General features: G+C 42.4%; 1 protein-coding gene across 11 annotated transcripts in view; it reads right to left on the reverse strand.

The window, feature by feature from the left end:
* CIITA (class II major histocompatibility complex transactivator) overlaps positions 1-16,624 on the reverse strand; it is an 807,875-nt gene that overhangs the window by 269,428 nt on the left and 521,823 nt on the right. For all 11 annotated transcript variants that reach the window (XM_069647820.1, XM_069647816.1, XM_069647817.1 and 8 more), the window contains one exon: positions 3,059-3,184. In XM_069647820.1, the coding sequence (XP_069503921.1) occupies positions 3,059-3,184 (126 nt within the window). The remainder of the gene's footprint in view (positions 1-3,058; positions 3,185-16,624) is intronic.

A 16,624-nucleotide genomic window follows, 5' to 3' on the forward strand; every position in this document is an offset into this window, starting at 1 on the left:
TTCCATAGTCGTAGCAATCCCAAACAAAGAAAAGAAAGAAAGAGAAAAAGAATGAACACGTAACACGGGCCACCTTTTAAGCGGTAGTTTCTTTTCTAAATACAATCCTAAATCCTCAGGTCTTTGCAGCCACGAATCGGAACGCTGCTTCAATATATCCAGCTCCCAGGTCCGTTATACAGCTATACAACTTTCATCACTCAAAAAAAAAACTTTCACTCCATGATTTTCTCCTTATTTCTGGAGGCTCAAAGGCTCTTGGCCCACAGTCGCCCCCCGTTATAGGGAGGACTTATTAATTGCAGAGGTGACACAACACAAGAAAGAGGTGAGGAAAGTGTTGTAATGCCGTCCGAGGGCTCACGTGTGCAAGGAGAACACCGCACAACGGAGGCTTAATGGAGCTTGTAGGGGTCTCGGCAATCCATACAGGAGCAAGTTCAAATGCTCACCCAAAAAACCACATTGTTTAAAATGCCCTCCTGTGGTGGTAGGCCTAATCTTCGTTTCCACACACATGTTAAGCATCCCTTGAACTCTTACTGACCCGTAAGGACTTCGAAAATATTATAAATCACATTAAATGAGAAACTTTGGAAAATAAAGAAAATCACAAAACGATGGATGTAATGGTTTAGCCGACACAAGGGATTATTTTGTGCAACAGCCATTGCATACTTTTTTTAGCGCACCTGTAGCATTCTACAAGTATGTTGGCCACAATCAAATCAGTGTTAATCTCCCACAAACACAAAGGGGGCAATTTTAAAATGACCCCTCAAAGGCAGGTGAGGTAAATGTCTAAATATCATTAAATGCAGTCACTCCAGGCCACATCCTGTTTCAAACCACAAACAGTAGGATTTTTAATATTGTTATAATTTAAAGCATCTAATGAAATTCAAAATACAGTAACCAATAAACAACTAAAACATTGTAATAATGAAACATTTCCTTAATACTTTAAAGTAAGGGCATGACTGACAGGCAGGACATCACAGGAAGAACTTGGGATGCTCTCTCGCAATAATTGAGCTTGAAAGTTGCAGGAGGGCTCTTTTGGTGAGCTGATGATTTCAGAAACAAAAGTTATTTTTTGCTGATGGTCTTATGAATCAGGATTCCCGTAAACTCCCTATATTCGTTTTTGGGTAGAACATTAGCATGGCATGAAGCTGTGGTGAATGCACGTCCTTATTGTGCTTAAGTTGTTTTATGGAGCGGAGGAAAGTCAGCAGAAGTAAGCTTTGAAATAAAGCTTCATGTCCCTAAAAAGAGCACTATACAAGAACGATATTAAGGCTACAAAATGTCTGACTTGCTATGGCTCTGTAGTACTTTCACCAAATGGCTTTCCATGATAGGAATAGTCCCATAAAACAGAGAGTACCCAAGATGGATGCTCTCCCCGCCTTAGTGTACCGGTGTTATCACAGTGCAGATAAGGGATCTAAACCAAACATGGAACCAGCAAACAAACATACGATATCCAATTTACTGATAAAGCTCTCCAATAGCCTAAAGTGTGGGGTGAACTTTTCAGAACCTCAAATACAATCCAACCCTATTCCTGCTGTGATGTGTCAACTACCTAATGCTTAAAGAGAGAATGGTAGTGTTCCAGTCCCTGTGATGGTCATGTCCATAAGCTGAAGCTACTCTTCACTTGCCTTAGCTTCTTTCAAGAACCTGCCACAGAATTTCAGAACCCGCGCTATCAGAGAAAACGTACGTTGTGTTTTCGGTTCTATGTATTAATAGCCCCGCAAAAATATCGCCATACAAGAATATCGCCATATTTTTGCGGCAATATTAAGATATGGAACCTGCGGGGGATACCCACGCAACCCCCATAATTTTTTTAATGGAGCAGGGGACACCCCCACAACCCCTGGTCCCAATAACCCCATAAAATATCCCCACTAATAATATCACATATGGCCTTATCCCACGACCATATATATGGTGATATTATTGGTGGGGATAATATTACCTGATACCGTTTTTTCCACATTTGTGCTGCATGTTTGATATTATTGTTGTTTTTAATGTTGCTTTTTAATTGATGTTTTATTACATTTCTGCTGTTAGAACTTGCATTTTGTGTGTCTGTGGCTGCCACAGTTAATGTAGTCATAAAGAGTATAAAAACGGGCCCAGAGACGTAAAGGTGAGCTGACTCATGGTGCCTTTCATTGGCCAGTTGCATTTTATATAAAACCGTGTTTTCACTCAAACATCTTAGAATTGTAGGACACACCTGTGAAAGTTTGTATTTAGATTGTGTGTGTTGTGTGTCAGTTCCATGCTACTGTTTATGTTCACAGGTGTCCTGATTACGAGTATTGTGGTAAAACCCCAGGTAAAAGACAATCGGGTAAATACAGCTACTGATCGTGGTAAATGGAGGTACACCATATGATTACACCTTTAACGCCATGCAGTTCCGCATCCGGTAATAGTGATACCAGTAACTGCATTCGGGAAAAGAACACGCATCTGCACATCTGTGCAGCCATTATGGGAAGGCAATCCCATAATGGCGCACAGTGAATATATGAGCCCCTGCGCGCCATCCGGACAGAATGGGTGGCACGCCTGAATCTGGGGACCCTGCAGGAGGCAAGTGAGGAGACGGTAATCAGAGATACCCAAAAATCTAAGAGCAGGAGCTTGCGGTCCTTGTAGATGAGGAAGCCAAGGAGGCTACCTGATGGCAAAAAATGGCCCTGTCAAACATGAAGCACTTTAGGACTGTGTGATTGACAAGGACCAGGCAGTGTCTGCACAGCCCTGCACAGCCAAACATGTCAAGAAGAGGCGGGATGACCTTAAATAGAGAGTCTGCTCCATCATCTTGGTCTACTGGCAGGAGTACATAGCAACTGGAGGGGGTACGGTGTCAGACCCATATCTACAACCCTGGGAGATACATGCAGCCACTGTGTAAGTGAATGTGGGGCTCATCAGATAGCAGCTATCTAAGACATGAAATACAATGTTACAAAAGGCCTCTAGTGGAAGTGTTTATCATTTCATTGAATGCTGATGTACAAACCATGAGATACAGAAGTCCTTCCCGTGGGGCCAGTGCTTGCCACAGTGCTGGAAATAGCTGGAAAATGACTAGGAGCGCAGGTTGTGATCGTGAACGTGCCATTCACTGTTGGGCCTGCTGGATGATCTGCAAAATGAAAAATAATATGAACTGGTATAACAGAAAGTCAAGAGACGTGCATATAACAGAGTTTTGAGAAAACGTTCCCCTCTAAGAATCATGGAACCTTTTACTATGGGAATGCGCTATTATCAAACACTTCCATGAATCAGGCCCTTTGTTTCTTCCGTGCAATTGTGTGCCATTCTTTATTGAAGGAACTAAGCTGTCAGGGTATTCTCTCAAAATCAGTCAAGCATCCCACAAAATTCCAGGCGGACATTACCCTGGAGGAAAGTGCACAAACGCAAAATGTGTGCTGTTGTTGTGTTGCTTTGGGCATGCTAGGCGAATAGGACAAAGCATTCTTTTCTGCGGGTAAGCATCTATGTGTTAAGCGATGTGTGAGTTTCAGGGTGATGTCCATACCAGGTGGTATTGGATGATGCAAGCAGGTGTCAAAAGACATTATCCCTGCTTGCATGGATGTACGCATGAATAGGCTTTGGCCTACTCAGTATGTAGTGTCAAGGAGAAGATGAGGATGCGGGGTTCATGTGTGGGACCTTGCTCTACTTCCGCGGCTGAGCGGCATAAGGCAGCTGGTAGTGTAGAGTTACGTGGGTGTTGGTTAGGCGACCAGGTTAATGCACTCACTAAAGAAAGACTGATTGCTGATACGGAAGCACCAACAGATTCGCAGAGACGTGCCGCCGCTTGAACACTTGTCACAATGGTGCAACGCAAACTGATAAGAAAAAGAAGAATAAGCATGGACAGACTTGCCCTAACATAATGGCAGTTGGCATAAATGATGATATGAGGAAGCAGTGATTTCTTCCATATTGCAAAAACACCAAAGGCTGATTCGTGGGTGGACAGGTGGTCCAGAAAAACGAATCCAACCGTTACATATGGATCTGGTAACACTATACAACAGTGTCTGGAGATTGTCTTAATCAATGGTCACACAACCATGCCAATCTCTAAGAGATCACACACCTACGGGCTGTCCCTAGGAAGAACAGCCTGTCCCTGTCTAAACGCTCTTTCCCTAGGCTGCAGATGGTGTATCGCCTATCTAACAGGGATAAAGAGAACCTCTCCCTATCTAATCTTCTTTCATACCAACACAAAGTACATTAAAAAACAATGAATTAGGTCTTGACCGTATGTTTTCTGAAACAGCTTGTAACTCACTGCTGTCTGGGTCTTAGTTGTACTGGGCTGGCCTCACATCTGGATTTCAATCTGTGTTTTATTCACCATTAAACGGAGGCAGCTCCCTCTATTATAGACCTAAATATTGCTAGAGGATAGAAAACTACTCTCAACTGAGAGCAAGGAAATAACTAGAAGCTAAGGTGGCTATCTGGTATAAAACAGCACCACCTCACAGCCCATTAACTGGCCTGAGGATTGGTGACCGTGATAACTCTATGTACTACACCTGTGACTAATGGGAAGGTGTTGTTAAAGACAACAAAGGACGTTTTTAACCCCTGAAGAATTTCCAGAAACTTTCTACACTTTTCGCAAGGAAAGAAACATGTTGGGTTGTCCCTAAATCTATTTTTAAAGATTGAAGTCAACAAGGGTTTTTTGTGTGTATACTAGTGATTGTACAAAAGTATTTATTACTGTCCAGCACTATTTCATGTTGAGAATGTTTGCATTGTTGTATGTGTGTTCGTAAATGTTTCCTTTGGTTGTCGATTCCCTGAATTTTAGATCATCTTTAGAAAAGATCGAAATCAGCACTGATAAGCACGAGTCACTTTATCTATTTGAAGGGTAGATTCTTTTAAGTGCTTTGAAAATAATGGAGACATTTTGTAAATGTATTGTATTAATAACATTTGAGATGTATTACATGGATGTGGTCAATAAAATGTACACATATATTCTGTATAATTAAGGAATCGTTTTAGTCTTCCTATTTTGGATTTATGTCATACTCCTGTATCGCAAAGAATGTTTCACACACATGAGCTTGAGGTCCAGTTGTATTAATTAGAATTGCATAGGACCAGGGATGACCTCATAGCGTTACACCCTGGTGTCCTTTTTGTGTCAGTGGAGCAGGTGTCAGAAGACAGTATCCCTGCTTGCATGGATGTACGCATGCATAGGCTTTGGCCTACTGGTCAGTATGTAGTGTCAAGGAGAAGATGAGGATACATGTTTGGGACCTTGCTCTACTTCCGCGGCTGAGTGGCATGAGGCAGGTGGTAGTGTAAAGTCACGTGGGTGTTGGTTAGGGGACCAGATTAATGCACTCCATTAACCTGTTTCATAAACCAATATAAGTAAGTAGGCATTAGTTAGCAAACATTTGTATGAATCTAAATGCAGTTCATGTTTTCTACTGCAATTATTCAGTTTTAATTGTCCATCAGAGTTAGAATTAGCAATTTGCATTATACCTATTTTCACAATTGTTGTAAAATGCACAGAACAAATGGGACCTGACAACGTTAAGGGACCAACTGCATACCATACCTATGCAAGAGTCTCCATCTTGAACTGGGATTTGGAATCTGCTAAAGGGGTGCGCAGGGCACAATAGCCGTAGTGTCTTAGGCAATAATGCCATTTGAAGAACAATAGGCGTTTCACTTACAAAATCCATGCACAACATAACATATATATATATACTATATATATATATATATATATATATATATATGTGTATATATATATATATATATCAACAGAAAAAAGAGGAAAGGAGGGACCGCACTCTCCGCGAGCAAGGTAGCAACATAAAATATAAAAAAGATGTGCAGCTCACAAAAGGGAAAGGTTGATGATTTTAATAAGTTGACAAAAATAACACAAAAATAACACGGCCAGAGTGGCAGCAGCAACAACAGAGGCAGGACGCCCCTGGGCACGACCTGCAAACAACGCGTTTCACGCTCAACTGAGCATTTGGTCACTTCTCCATCTTGAACTGGGATTTGGAATCTGCTAAAGGGGCGCGCAGGGTACAATAGCCGTAGTGTCTTAGGCAATAATGCATTTTGAAGAACAATGGGCTTTTCACTTATAAAATCCATGCACAACATAACACACACACATATATATATATATATATACACACACTTTATTTCGGCAATCAATCTAAAAGTCAACAAATATACACTGCAGTGATCAGATAATTCATACCTTCATAATAACACACACTAAAAACTCAAGTAAAAACCATCATCCCGTAAAGGAGCAATTCGGACCCATACAAATACTTGCCCCCAATAGGCACCATTCTTTGAAAGTTCCAATTTACGCGTAAATCCATGGCCCACCACCACAGCCAAACAATACAGCAAAGTATACCCACGTGACAATTCAAGCATGAAATACCGTCCATATTCATAAACTCTGAATGCCTCCCATGAAGCTATCATAAAACCACCACAACGGAAACCCGCAGAGAAACACTTACTGCCTGATACTGAAAGACTAAGCCATCTAGAGAAGACCAATTAATGACTAGGCTGTGAATGAACTAGTGAGCGATGATTTAGATTGTATACAAATGAAATTCACTGTTGAAGTACATGTCTAAAAAAACTGGCAGTAACAAATAAGCACTGTATCTGACTAAGAACTAAGCTACAAATGAAAACTAAAACGGTATACGAGTAAAACTAAATATTTATGTGCCTTGAAAAAGCCCAAGTAGGGGCGAAACAGTAGCACAAAAAGGATTAATGTTGGCACAATTGTACAAAAACTCTTGTCTAGAAAGCTAATACATTTCTAGAAAAACAAACACGAGACTGAGTCTAATTAAGGCTGTTTAGTCAACCAGAACCCAGTCGCTTCTGGAATTGGCAAACCCAATTTCAAACTTTCATAGATCGACTGACTGGTGGGTATCAGCCAATGCTAAGTTACGTGGCCAGGTAACACATGTTATTAATTACCATAACTGCTAATACATACAGGGAAGGCGCACAACACTTTACTCACCTCCTCACTGCCACTCACATGTCTTATACCTATCTTCTTGCCTATATCCATATGGTGCCGCTCTAAGTGTATAAGCGCATTCAGTGCATTTTCTGAGAGGCCTAAACTCTCTTCAGCAAAGTATTTTCTACTCTCATCAAATTATCACTGGTTCACAGGCTCATAATTCGGCACTGTAAATGGTGGTCGAGGGTCTCTTGCCTGTTATATGCTCCCATAACTGCCATTATCAAACTATTCCCTAGGCTTTTGCCAAATATGGCTATAATTTGACCTGATCTAGCAAGTGAAACACTACTTTTCTCCCTCTGGGAGATCAATCCTCCTCAATTATTCAGTTTAAATCCTAGATAACCAAAGTGTTTACCTTCCTCTGTTCTTGTCCCTGTGAGATCCATATTAATTTTTCTGGTGATTTTATCTTTTGGGCGGCATACTATTATTTTTGGCTTTGCCACATTTACTTCTAGACCCTTCTTTGCACAAAGATCTTGCCACACCAGGCATTGAATTGGATATAAATGTTCCCAACTCTAAGGTCCTGGTCTTGTATCAGCTGAAGGGGATGTCTGGTAGACACAAATTTGCTTGGCAGATTAACAAACAGAGACTGGAGGTGGTGGAGAAGTTCAGATATCTGGGGGTGTTACTTAAATCCAAGATGTTAGCAGGCTTGGCTAATCAGGATCTTAAAATGGATGCTATATACAGGCGATTCTCTTTACTTCAGGCCTTGAAGATGTATTAAGAGATGATTGTGCCTAGGTTAATTCATGGTGCAGAGGCCTGGAAAGATGATATCGACTGGTTGAAGGTGGAATCCCTTATTTGGTAATGTGTGTTATCTCTCACAGTGGGGACCCCCTTCCCAGCCGTTCAACATGTTTTGGGCCTCGTATCCTTGCAAGGACGGGTAAGCTGGCGGAGAGCACAGTTATTGAGATGTATCCTACTCCTGCCGGCAAATAATCTTCTTGTGCAACTGAACGCTATTTGGAAGCATGGTGACTGTAGGTCTCTCAATGAGTGGGTGAATCTCTCCTTAAAGGTAATGGAAACTAATTCCCTGACTATACAGTATTGAGAATGGTTTCCCAGTACGGTTAAGAATAGGCTCTACTAAAACGACTGGGTTGTCAACAGGCAACATCTGGGGTCGTATAAGATGTTTGACCATTTTAGTATGGACATAAATTCATACAACTTTTCTCAGACATTTCTTATTAGACACTGCTGTAAGACACTAATAGACTTCTTGCTGCAAGTGAAGCTAAACTTGTTTAAAACTAAGGATGTTATAGGTGCATGGAACAGCACTCCAAAGGAAGATCGGCTGTGCCGTTTTTGTATGGTGAATAGGGAAATCTTACAACATTTAATGATTGAATGCACTGCACTTTGTATGTTTTGTAAAATTGCCTTTGAGAGTTATTTTAACAAAACGCCTTTCTTGTCCTGGGAACTGGTGTGGTGGCATCTACTTATAGACCCAAGTGATCAATTGCCGATTGCGCCGATTAATTTGTTGAAAGACATCTCCTGGGATGATTAGTATATTAGCTTGTTTTTACATGTTTGTACTGTAGGGCTTGATTTATGTGGTTTTATGATTGCTGAGTATGGCTTGGGAGCCTTTGGCGCAATTTTAGGTTTGACAATGGATGCATTTTATTGCTCTGTTATGTCATTTTGTGTGTGTCTTATTTATGGTATTTTATCTTCGTTATGTTTGTTCTAACTTGTCTTTTAATGCTATGTATGTGTGTGTGTAAAGTTGTGCTTGTTGAAACTATATCACACAATAAATAAACTATTATTTTTGTTGTTGCCACATTTACGTCTAGACCCTTCTCTGCACAAAGGTCATAAAACTGTGCTAGCTTTTTCCAAAGCCCCGAGAGAGTTTTTGAAATTAGTACGGTCTAATTCACACATAACAAGACATCGTTGGTGTTTTATTACTTGTATATTTGTTGAATTTTATGCCGATTCCTGAAATATAGTATATTATATTATATTTAAAAGAAATGTTCAAACCACAGGCTTGCATTATGGTTTCAACATAATTTGGTTTGACGTATCACCCTCACACTTAAGTTAAATACAGTCAAGGGGCAGCTCACACTGTCTTGTGCTCTCTAGTAATTACTGCACTGTGCTTTATTCACAGAAGCATCAACATGTTAGCTTGTGAACCTGTATGTTGGTTCACTAATCATGTATCTGTGATTTCCAGGGGCCACCTGAAATGAATTCTAGACTGGTCAATATAATACTTTTAATATCTGATATTCAGTAAGGACTTAGGGAAGGGTTTGTTACTATCGAGCAGTCCTTAAATGTATTACTTCCTACGAGTAGACAATGGTCTGGACATCGGATGGCAATATATTTGGTGTTCATGGACCTATCATACATGTTTGATTGTGTACATAGGATGTTATGGGTGTTGCTAGAGATTAAAGGAGTCCCTTTATCAATATTAAATATTTTAGCGACAACCTATATAAACCTGAGTGTTAGCATAAGAAATGGTCCATATAGCGAGTAACAATTTCGGTTGGGTGATATTGTATGTAAATATGTGCTCTGTAAAGCGCTTCGGATTAAGGCGCTATATAAATAACACATCATTATCATTATCATTATCAACTGCTTTCCGTCAAAGAGAGTTTTTTGGCAGGGTTGCGCATTCTCACCTCTCCTTTTCACCTATTAAGGCATCAATGTAAGATAGTAGAGATTAACAACACCCTCAACGTTCCAATTGCGGTAGGTCGTATGTAATACTATATGATGACAATGTCATGGTGCGAGCCCACAAACCAAGAACACTCTAAACATTAATAAATAAATGCACAGAGTTCATGGACAAATATGTTTGTTTTGGTCAACATTTCTTTTTAAACGTGTTTATTTTTTGTTCGATACACAAGAGAGCATACATCATAACAAACAAAGGTTTTGCAAATTATTAAGCCCAATCAGTCCCTTTTCTTTCCACTAACCTTCCCCCCTCATCCCGCCAACCCTCAGTCCTCACCCAATTCTTGGTCGTCTGCTCGCCGTTCCATGCCCGTGTCCTCCGCCGATAGGGCGTTTGCCACCGCACGTGGCTTAAATGTTAGAGCCGGATAGCTCTCGTCGTAGTCTATTAACGGCGACCAGATGTTTGTGAAGCGGTGAAGTCGACCTCTACTTGCAGCTGTGATTTTCTCTGCTATGAAAATGTCCCATAGTTTTAGCCACCACAGGATCATTAGGGGGCCCTCCGGAGATTTCCATGTTCGTGCTACCGTGATCTTGGCTGCTAAGAGGAGCTGGGTTAGGAGGGCTGCTGTTCTGCCAGATCTTGGGTATATGCCTGGGATCGGGGCTCCTAGTAGGATTGATTCCGGCTCCGGGGCAGCGTGATCTTCGTTATGTCCGCTATCGCCGCCTTGTATTGGGACCAGAACTTTGCGACCACTGGACATGACCACCACATATGTATGAATGATCCTGGGAAGCCACATTGGCGCCAACAGCGGGGGTCCAAAGACTGGTTGATGTGGTGTAGTCGGAGTGGAGGATAGTACCATCGTAAGAGTAGTTTATGGGCACATTCTCGATTAGTGATGCAATAGGAAGAGGAATGGGCACAAGCCCAAATGTCTATCCACGTCTGGTCCCCTATCGGATGATCTAGGTCCGCTTCCCATTGAGATATGTAGGTCGCTCTGGTGGTGAGAGAGTTTGTCTGCATTAGCTTGTATATCGTCGAGATCCGACCTTGGTGTGGGGGGTCCGCTAGAGTCAGCTCTCTGGGGTCCAATTCTTGAGTAGCTGCCACGCGAATTGATGGATGGGAGCACCAATGTCGTAGCTGTGCGTAAGAGAATCTGTCAGTTTCCCTTAAGTTAAAGGTGCTCTTACATTTGTCAAAGGTGAGCGGGCAGCCCCTTTCAAAGAGCTGGCCCAGGGAGTCGAGACCTCCTGCGATCCAGTTATTAAAATTCGCAGGGTGGGCTCCTGGTGAAAATGTCGGGTTATGGAAGACTGGGGCCGATGGGCTCAGGTCTCTTGGGATGCCCCTATATTTGCGTGTCCATTCCCAGGCTTTCAGGGTATGCTTGGTGGAGGATAGCATGGTGGGCCATGTTCTTCTGGAGGTGGGAGATAGATGCAAAAGGAAGCGGAGGTCAGGGACTCCCAGGCCTCCTAGGTGTGGACTGGTAAACATCGTTTTCATTGGGATTCTTGATTTTTTACCCTTCCAGATGAAATGTAACACCTTCCTCTGGAGACGTTGAAGCGGTGGCCTGGGGATCAGGACAGGGAGCGCAGAGCAAGTATAAAGGAGTCGTGGGAGGAGGTTCATCTTGCACGCCGCTATCTGGCCCAGCAATGAGATCTCCTGTGAGCGCCAACAATCGAGGTCCTCCTCTAGGGATTTAAATAGTGGTTGGAAATTCGCCCGATAGATGTCCTCTGAGCGGGCTGTGATCTGGACTCCCAGATAGGGAATCGCCTTTTCCGATAGTCGGATCGGGCAGAGGGCTTTGAACAACGCTTTATCCTCAGAGTTCAGTCCCACCCCTAGGGCGGAAGATTTCACAAAGTTTATAGCGAATCCTGACGCTTTACCAAAGGAGTGCAGTTCCACCAGGGAGGATCTTAGCGATTGGGTGGCGTCCGTTATGGTTAACATCACATCATCCGCGTATAACGCTATTTTATGTTGAGTAGGACCTACTTGGAGGCCTTTCATTCTGGGGTTAAGACGGATTCGCTGGGCCAAGGGTTCCATAATTAGGGTGAAAAGCAAGGGGGATAAGGGGCATCCTTGTCTGGTCCCACAAGATAGGGGGATCGGATCAGATAGAAAGCCGTTGACTCGGAGCATGGTTTTTGGGGATTGATAATTCGCCAGGATGAATTTCTGAAATGTGGGGCCAAAGTGAAAAGATTCTAGAGTGAGCCGGAGGAAGGACGAGTCCACCTTGTCGAAAGCCTTAGTCGCATCCAGAGCCAGCACTGCCAGTTTTCGTGAGTCTCGTTGTGCGATCTCCACCAAGTTCAGGACTCTGCGAACGTTGTCTGGGGCCGATCTATTCATTATAAAGCCTGTTTGGTCCGGGTCGATAATGTCCGGGAGAACTTTCGCCAATCGGTTGGCCAGCACTTTTGAATATATATTGGCGTCCAAATTCAATAGGGAGATCGGCCTGTATGCCGCGATGTCATTCGGGTCCTTCCCTGGTTTCAGCGCCAAGACTGTGATCGACTCTTGCATCAATGGGGTAGTTGTTCCAGAGCCAGCAAAGGAGTTGAAAAGAGTTGTCAGGGGGGTCACCAACTGGGGGCAAAAGATTTTATAGAAGAGGGTCGAGAACCCGTCGGGGCCTGGGGCTCTTGGTTTAAGACTCTTGATGGCTTCGTCTACTTCTTCGCTCGAGATCGGGGACTCCAGTTCGTCTCTGGTCGTTTGGGAGATCTGCGGAAGTGCTGCCTCTCGGAGGTAGGATTGCTGATCTTTGAGCGATCTAGGAGATGCCGTCATCGTGTCTGTAAGATGGGTCCCTGCAATATGCTGTTTGTCTATTTCAGCAAATTGGACTCTCCCTTGCGAGTCCCGGAGGCCTAGGATTGCGTTTCTCTTCTTGATTTTTGCCAGCTTCTCCACCAGGAATTTGTTGGCTTTGTTTCCTTTAGCATAGTAACTTTGCTTGGTTTTGGCCAGCATCTGGGCTGTGCCTTCCGCATAGTGAGCTTCCAGTTTCTTTCGGGCTATCTGTAGAGCTCGGTGGGTTCTAGGCGTCCAGTTCTTTGCTTTGCAGATTGCTTCCGCTTTCTCCACTTCGTCCTGCAGGGCCTGGCGGATTTGTAGCTTCTTTTTGTGATAAGCCACTCCTTGGGAGATCAATACCCCTCTTACCACCGCCTTCATAGCGTCCCATGTGGTGGCCGGTGAGGTGTCCTCGTTCTTATTTTCCATGAAGAAGTCTTTGATAGCTTTCGCCGTCACGTCTCTCAGGGCCATGTCGTTCAAAATCGGGTTGAAGAGCGACCATTTGCGTTTCAGAGGTGGATCTGGGTCATGAGCTCTCATCGTCAATATAATTGGGGCATGATCCGATAGGATTCTGAGGCCGATGATAACGTCGTCTGTGAACGCTAACGCCTGGGGAGAAGCCAACAGGAGATCAATGCGGGAGTAGGTTCTGTGGACATAGGAATAGAATGAATAGTCACAGGAGTCTGGGTGTAGAACTCTCCAAGTATCCACCACATCTAGAGTACGGAAGCACTTGAGTAGAGCCGTCGCAATGTTATAATCTTTATGAGCGGGGGGTGAGATTTATCCCTAATTGGGTCTGGGACCCCGTTGAAGTCCCCACCTATTATTGTCTGGCCCTCTATAAATTGTGATAGGGCTTCCTCCAAGGTAGAGTAAAATTCCTCCTGCTTTTCATTCGGCGCATAGACCGAGATCAGAGAGTATAATTGGCCATATATCTGGCATTTGATCACTACAAATCGGCCTTCCGGGCATAGTAAGGAGTCTAGAATTTGAAAATGGAGATCCTTGGCGAAGAGTATTGCTGCTCCCCCTTTCTTGGTGCCATTCGATGCTATAAACTGGAGCGGGAATTGTCTGTTTCGAAGCCTAGTGAAATCCGCTGGGATCAGGTGGGTTTCTTGGAGAACTACCACTGAGGCCTTTTCATCCTGCATACGTTGTAGAATAGATTTCCTCTTCTGTGGCAAGTTCAAACCTCTGACGTTGAGCGTCAGGAATCGGACTTTATGGCGTGGCTGTAGGGTTTCATGCTTTGCTTCAAGTGATTGAGAGATCGTTGGAGTGGATGGACGATGGGGATCAGGCATCATCCGTGGGCTTAATTTCGTTGTTGCTCTCCAGTGATCGTGTTTTCTGAACCCTCCAACGGGAGGATAAACTTATCATTTTAGGGGAGGCCGGAGTTTCGTTTCCATTTGGTCAACATTTCTAAGTCAAAAGTGATGGTAATGAGGCCAAGAAAACCTCTGATCTGTAAAATCCTTTGAAAAACATCAAAAGATGTTTTTGGTTGGACAACAGTTTTACTTTTTCGAACACTTTGTTCTGGGCTAATCCCATTAGCGAAACATCCATCCGAATGAAACTCAATGTCGCCCTTTTTCATTTTTCATTTTGCAAATAGTATCAGTAGTTTCTCTGTGAAAGCTATGTGAATGGCTAACCTGGGGAAAACAGAAAAAAATAGCAGCATACTGGGCCTGCATTTGGGCAATATTAATGTCGAACCACTGGGCATAATTTAAAGACTTTTAGGGCTCTTCCAAGCAGCACAAGAATTGGGAGTGATGCACCTAACAGATTCTATCAAATTAAAACCGTTTTTTCTATAATGGTTCTCAGTAGGGACAAATCCTTGAGCAGGAGGGAAGCAAAGTTCAACATGTCACCTGGTTAAAAGTGATACAGCGCATTGAATTGGGTGGCTAAAATAGGTTAAACCCCAATAACTCTGTTGGGTTTGGTATAAGCACTGGCATATTGGATTCAAAGATCCATGAATATACTTAAGACTTGTTATTATAATTGCTGTAGAGAATACTATGGGCTTTTGAAGCCAAAGCTTTGTCAACATTACATTTTTAAATCGACTCGGAACCTGACAGTTTAGTTAATCTGGGTAATGCAAATGCATCATCATCCCCTGCTGACTTAACTTAGTTCTAATGTGTTGCCGTTGCATTTATTGAATAGCATAACCATGACCCATAGGTGGAACCTCCGTGGATCGGCTGTAAATGTGACTCTAGCATCCCGGAAGTCATATTGCACTGGATGTTTTGCCCATTGTATAATGTTTTGCATCCCGTGCTACCGAAGATGTACTTTACTCAATGTTGCAAAGCCTTGCTATTTTAATTGATTTGCAAGGAACCTTTTGTGTATAAAGCAATCCACATTTCCATAATTAATACTACGGGTATTATTTAATACTTACAAGAACGTAGTAAGCTTTAAAACCTGGAGGCATTGTAAGATAACTGAGGTTAATGAGTCATTACTGCATGTGTGATTGATTTGTCCGAATTTGCTGAAACAGAGAATTGAATATTTTTCTATGTTTGTAAACGACATTGCTAGAGTGAACAGAGATAACATTTGGTACGAGATGCCTCATGGAAACTCGACGATTTTGAAAATACGTGTGAACAAATTCCTGAGGGTTATTTGTGATTTAGTATGAATTAACAAAAGTTACTGTACATTGTAATGTCTTAGTTAGAAAAATGTTCGTTATTCTTAAAGTGACAATTTAATATGACAATTGCATATTTTTGTTTTTTATCAGTTTTATGTTCATACTGTTAACGTGAATGATATGTAAGTGCTATTTAAGTATTTTATGAGTAAGTAGTGTATATATGATTGATATTGCTTTTACTTTGTCTCTTTTAAAGTCTTGAAAAATACACTTTTGTGAACATTTTTTGTAAAAGTTTAAAACAAACCAAAAACAATAAAGTTAATAATAATACTTTTGTGCATGTTTACATTTGTTATTATGACAATTTGTGGTAATAGATGTGAACATTCGGATTCCGTTTGTGAATTTGGCTGTTCCTTTTTCGGCGTAAGTGATAACAAGTTTTAGTGCCTCTAATCACTTGCACCACAAAACGCTTTAGGAATCTGTCCCAAAGAGACTGGAAAACCGCCTAAATTCACTACAAGGGGAATGTGTTATTTTAGTGGCCTTGTTTCTACTTATATCAGTCATCGAGCACAAGTTTCCACATTTACCAGATAATTACTTGCAGTTATTTTGTAATCAATGAGGTAAACTGGGGGAAGAAAGGTAATTGCCCCAACAGGGCCCACACACGTTTTGATGTACTCAACTGGCTCTATTCAGCCACATTCAATTCTCTCTTCCTCATCATAGTTCCAAGGGCTAGTAATTGGTGTACTTTTTTCTGTCTTCCTTTAGAAGTAGAATTGTCATTTGCTGCTGATAAGGCAGGAACGTGTGCCCATGGGGCTCTGCTGGGCTTGGTCCATTTTTAGTTTGCACTGCCTTGCCCACAACTACTTTGCGAAGTTCTGGAGGCTCTCATGTCAGAAGTTCTTTTTCAGACAGGCTGCTTGGTCGCCTACTGTGCACCTCGTCTTTGAACAAGAAGATTTAGACATGCCACTGAATGTAGCAGATCATGGCACTTAGTGATTGTTTTCCACTTGTAGACTTTCCTCATGAGCGAGGGTGACAAGCTGCTGGGAAGGGAACATGAGGTGGATGAACAAGGACAGGAAAATCCCAAGGTAAGAGTATCCCTAACACAGAAAAACTCCATTACACTCAGAATTAAATCTTATCGTGTACTACTTCATAACAAGCACTTCAAATGTGAGGCACCACGTATTATGCAGTAATTAATAGTCTAGTGACGAAGGGTCTAGTGTAAGCTAGGGCTCCATTTGGGGTCAGA

This window comes from Ambystoma mexicanum, chromosome 2q (genome assembly GCF_040938575.1).
Source record: "Ambystoma mexicanum isolate Mex_15411 chromosome 2q, UKY_AmexF1_1, whole genome shotgun sequence".
NCBI classification, from domain to species: Eukaryota; Metazoa; Chordata; class Amphibia; order Caudata; family Ambystomatidae; genus Ambystoma; species Ambystoma mexicanum.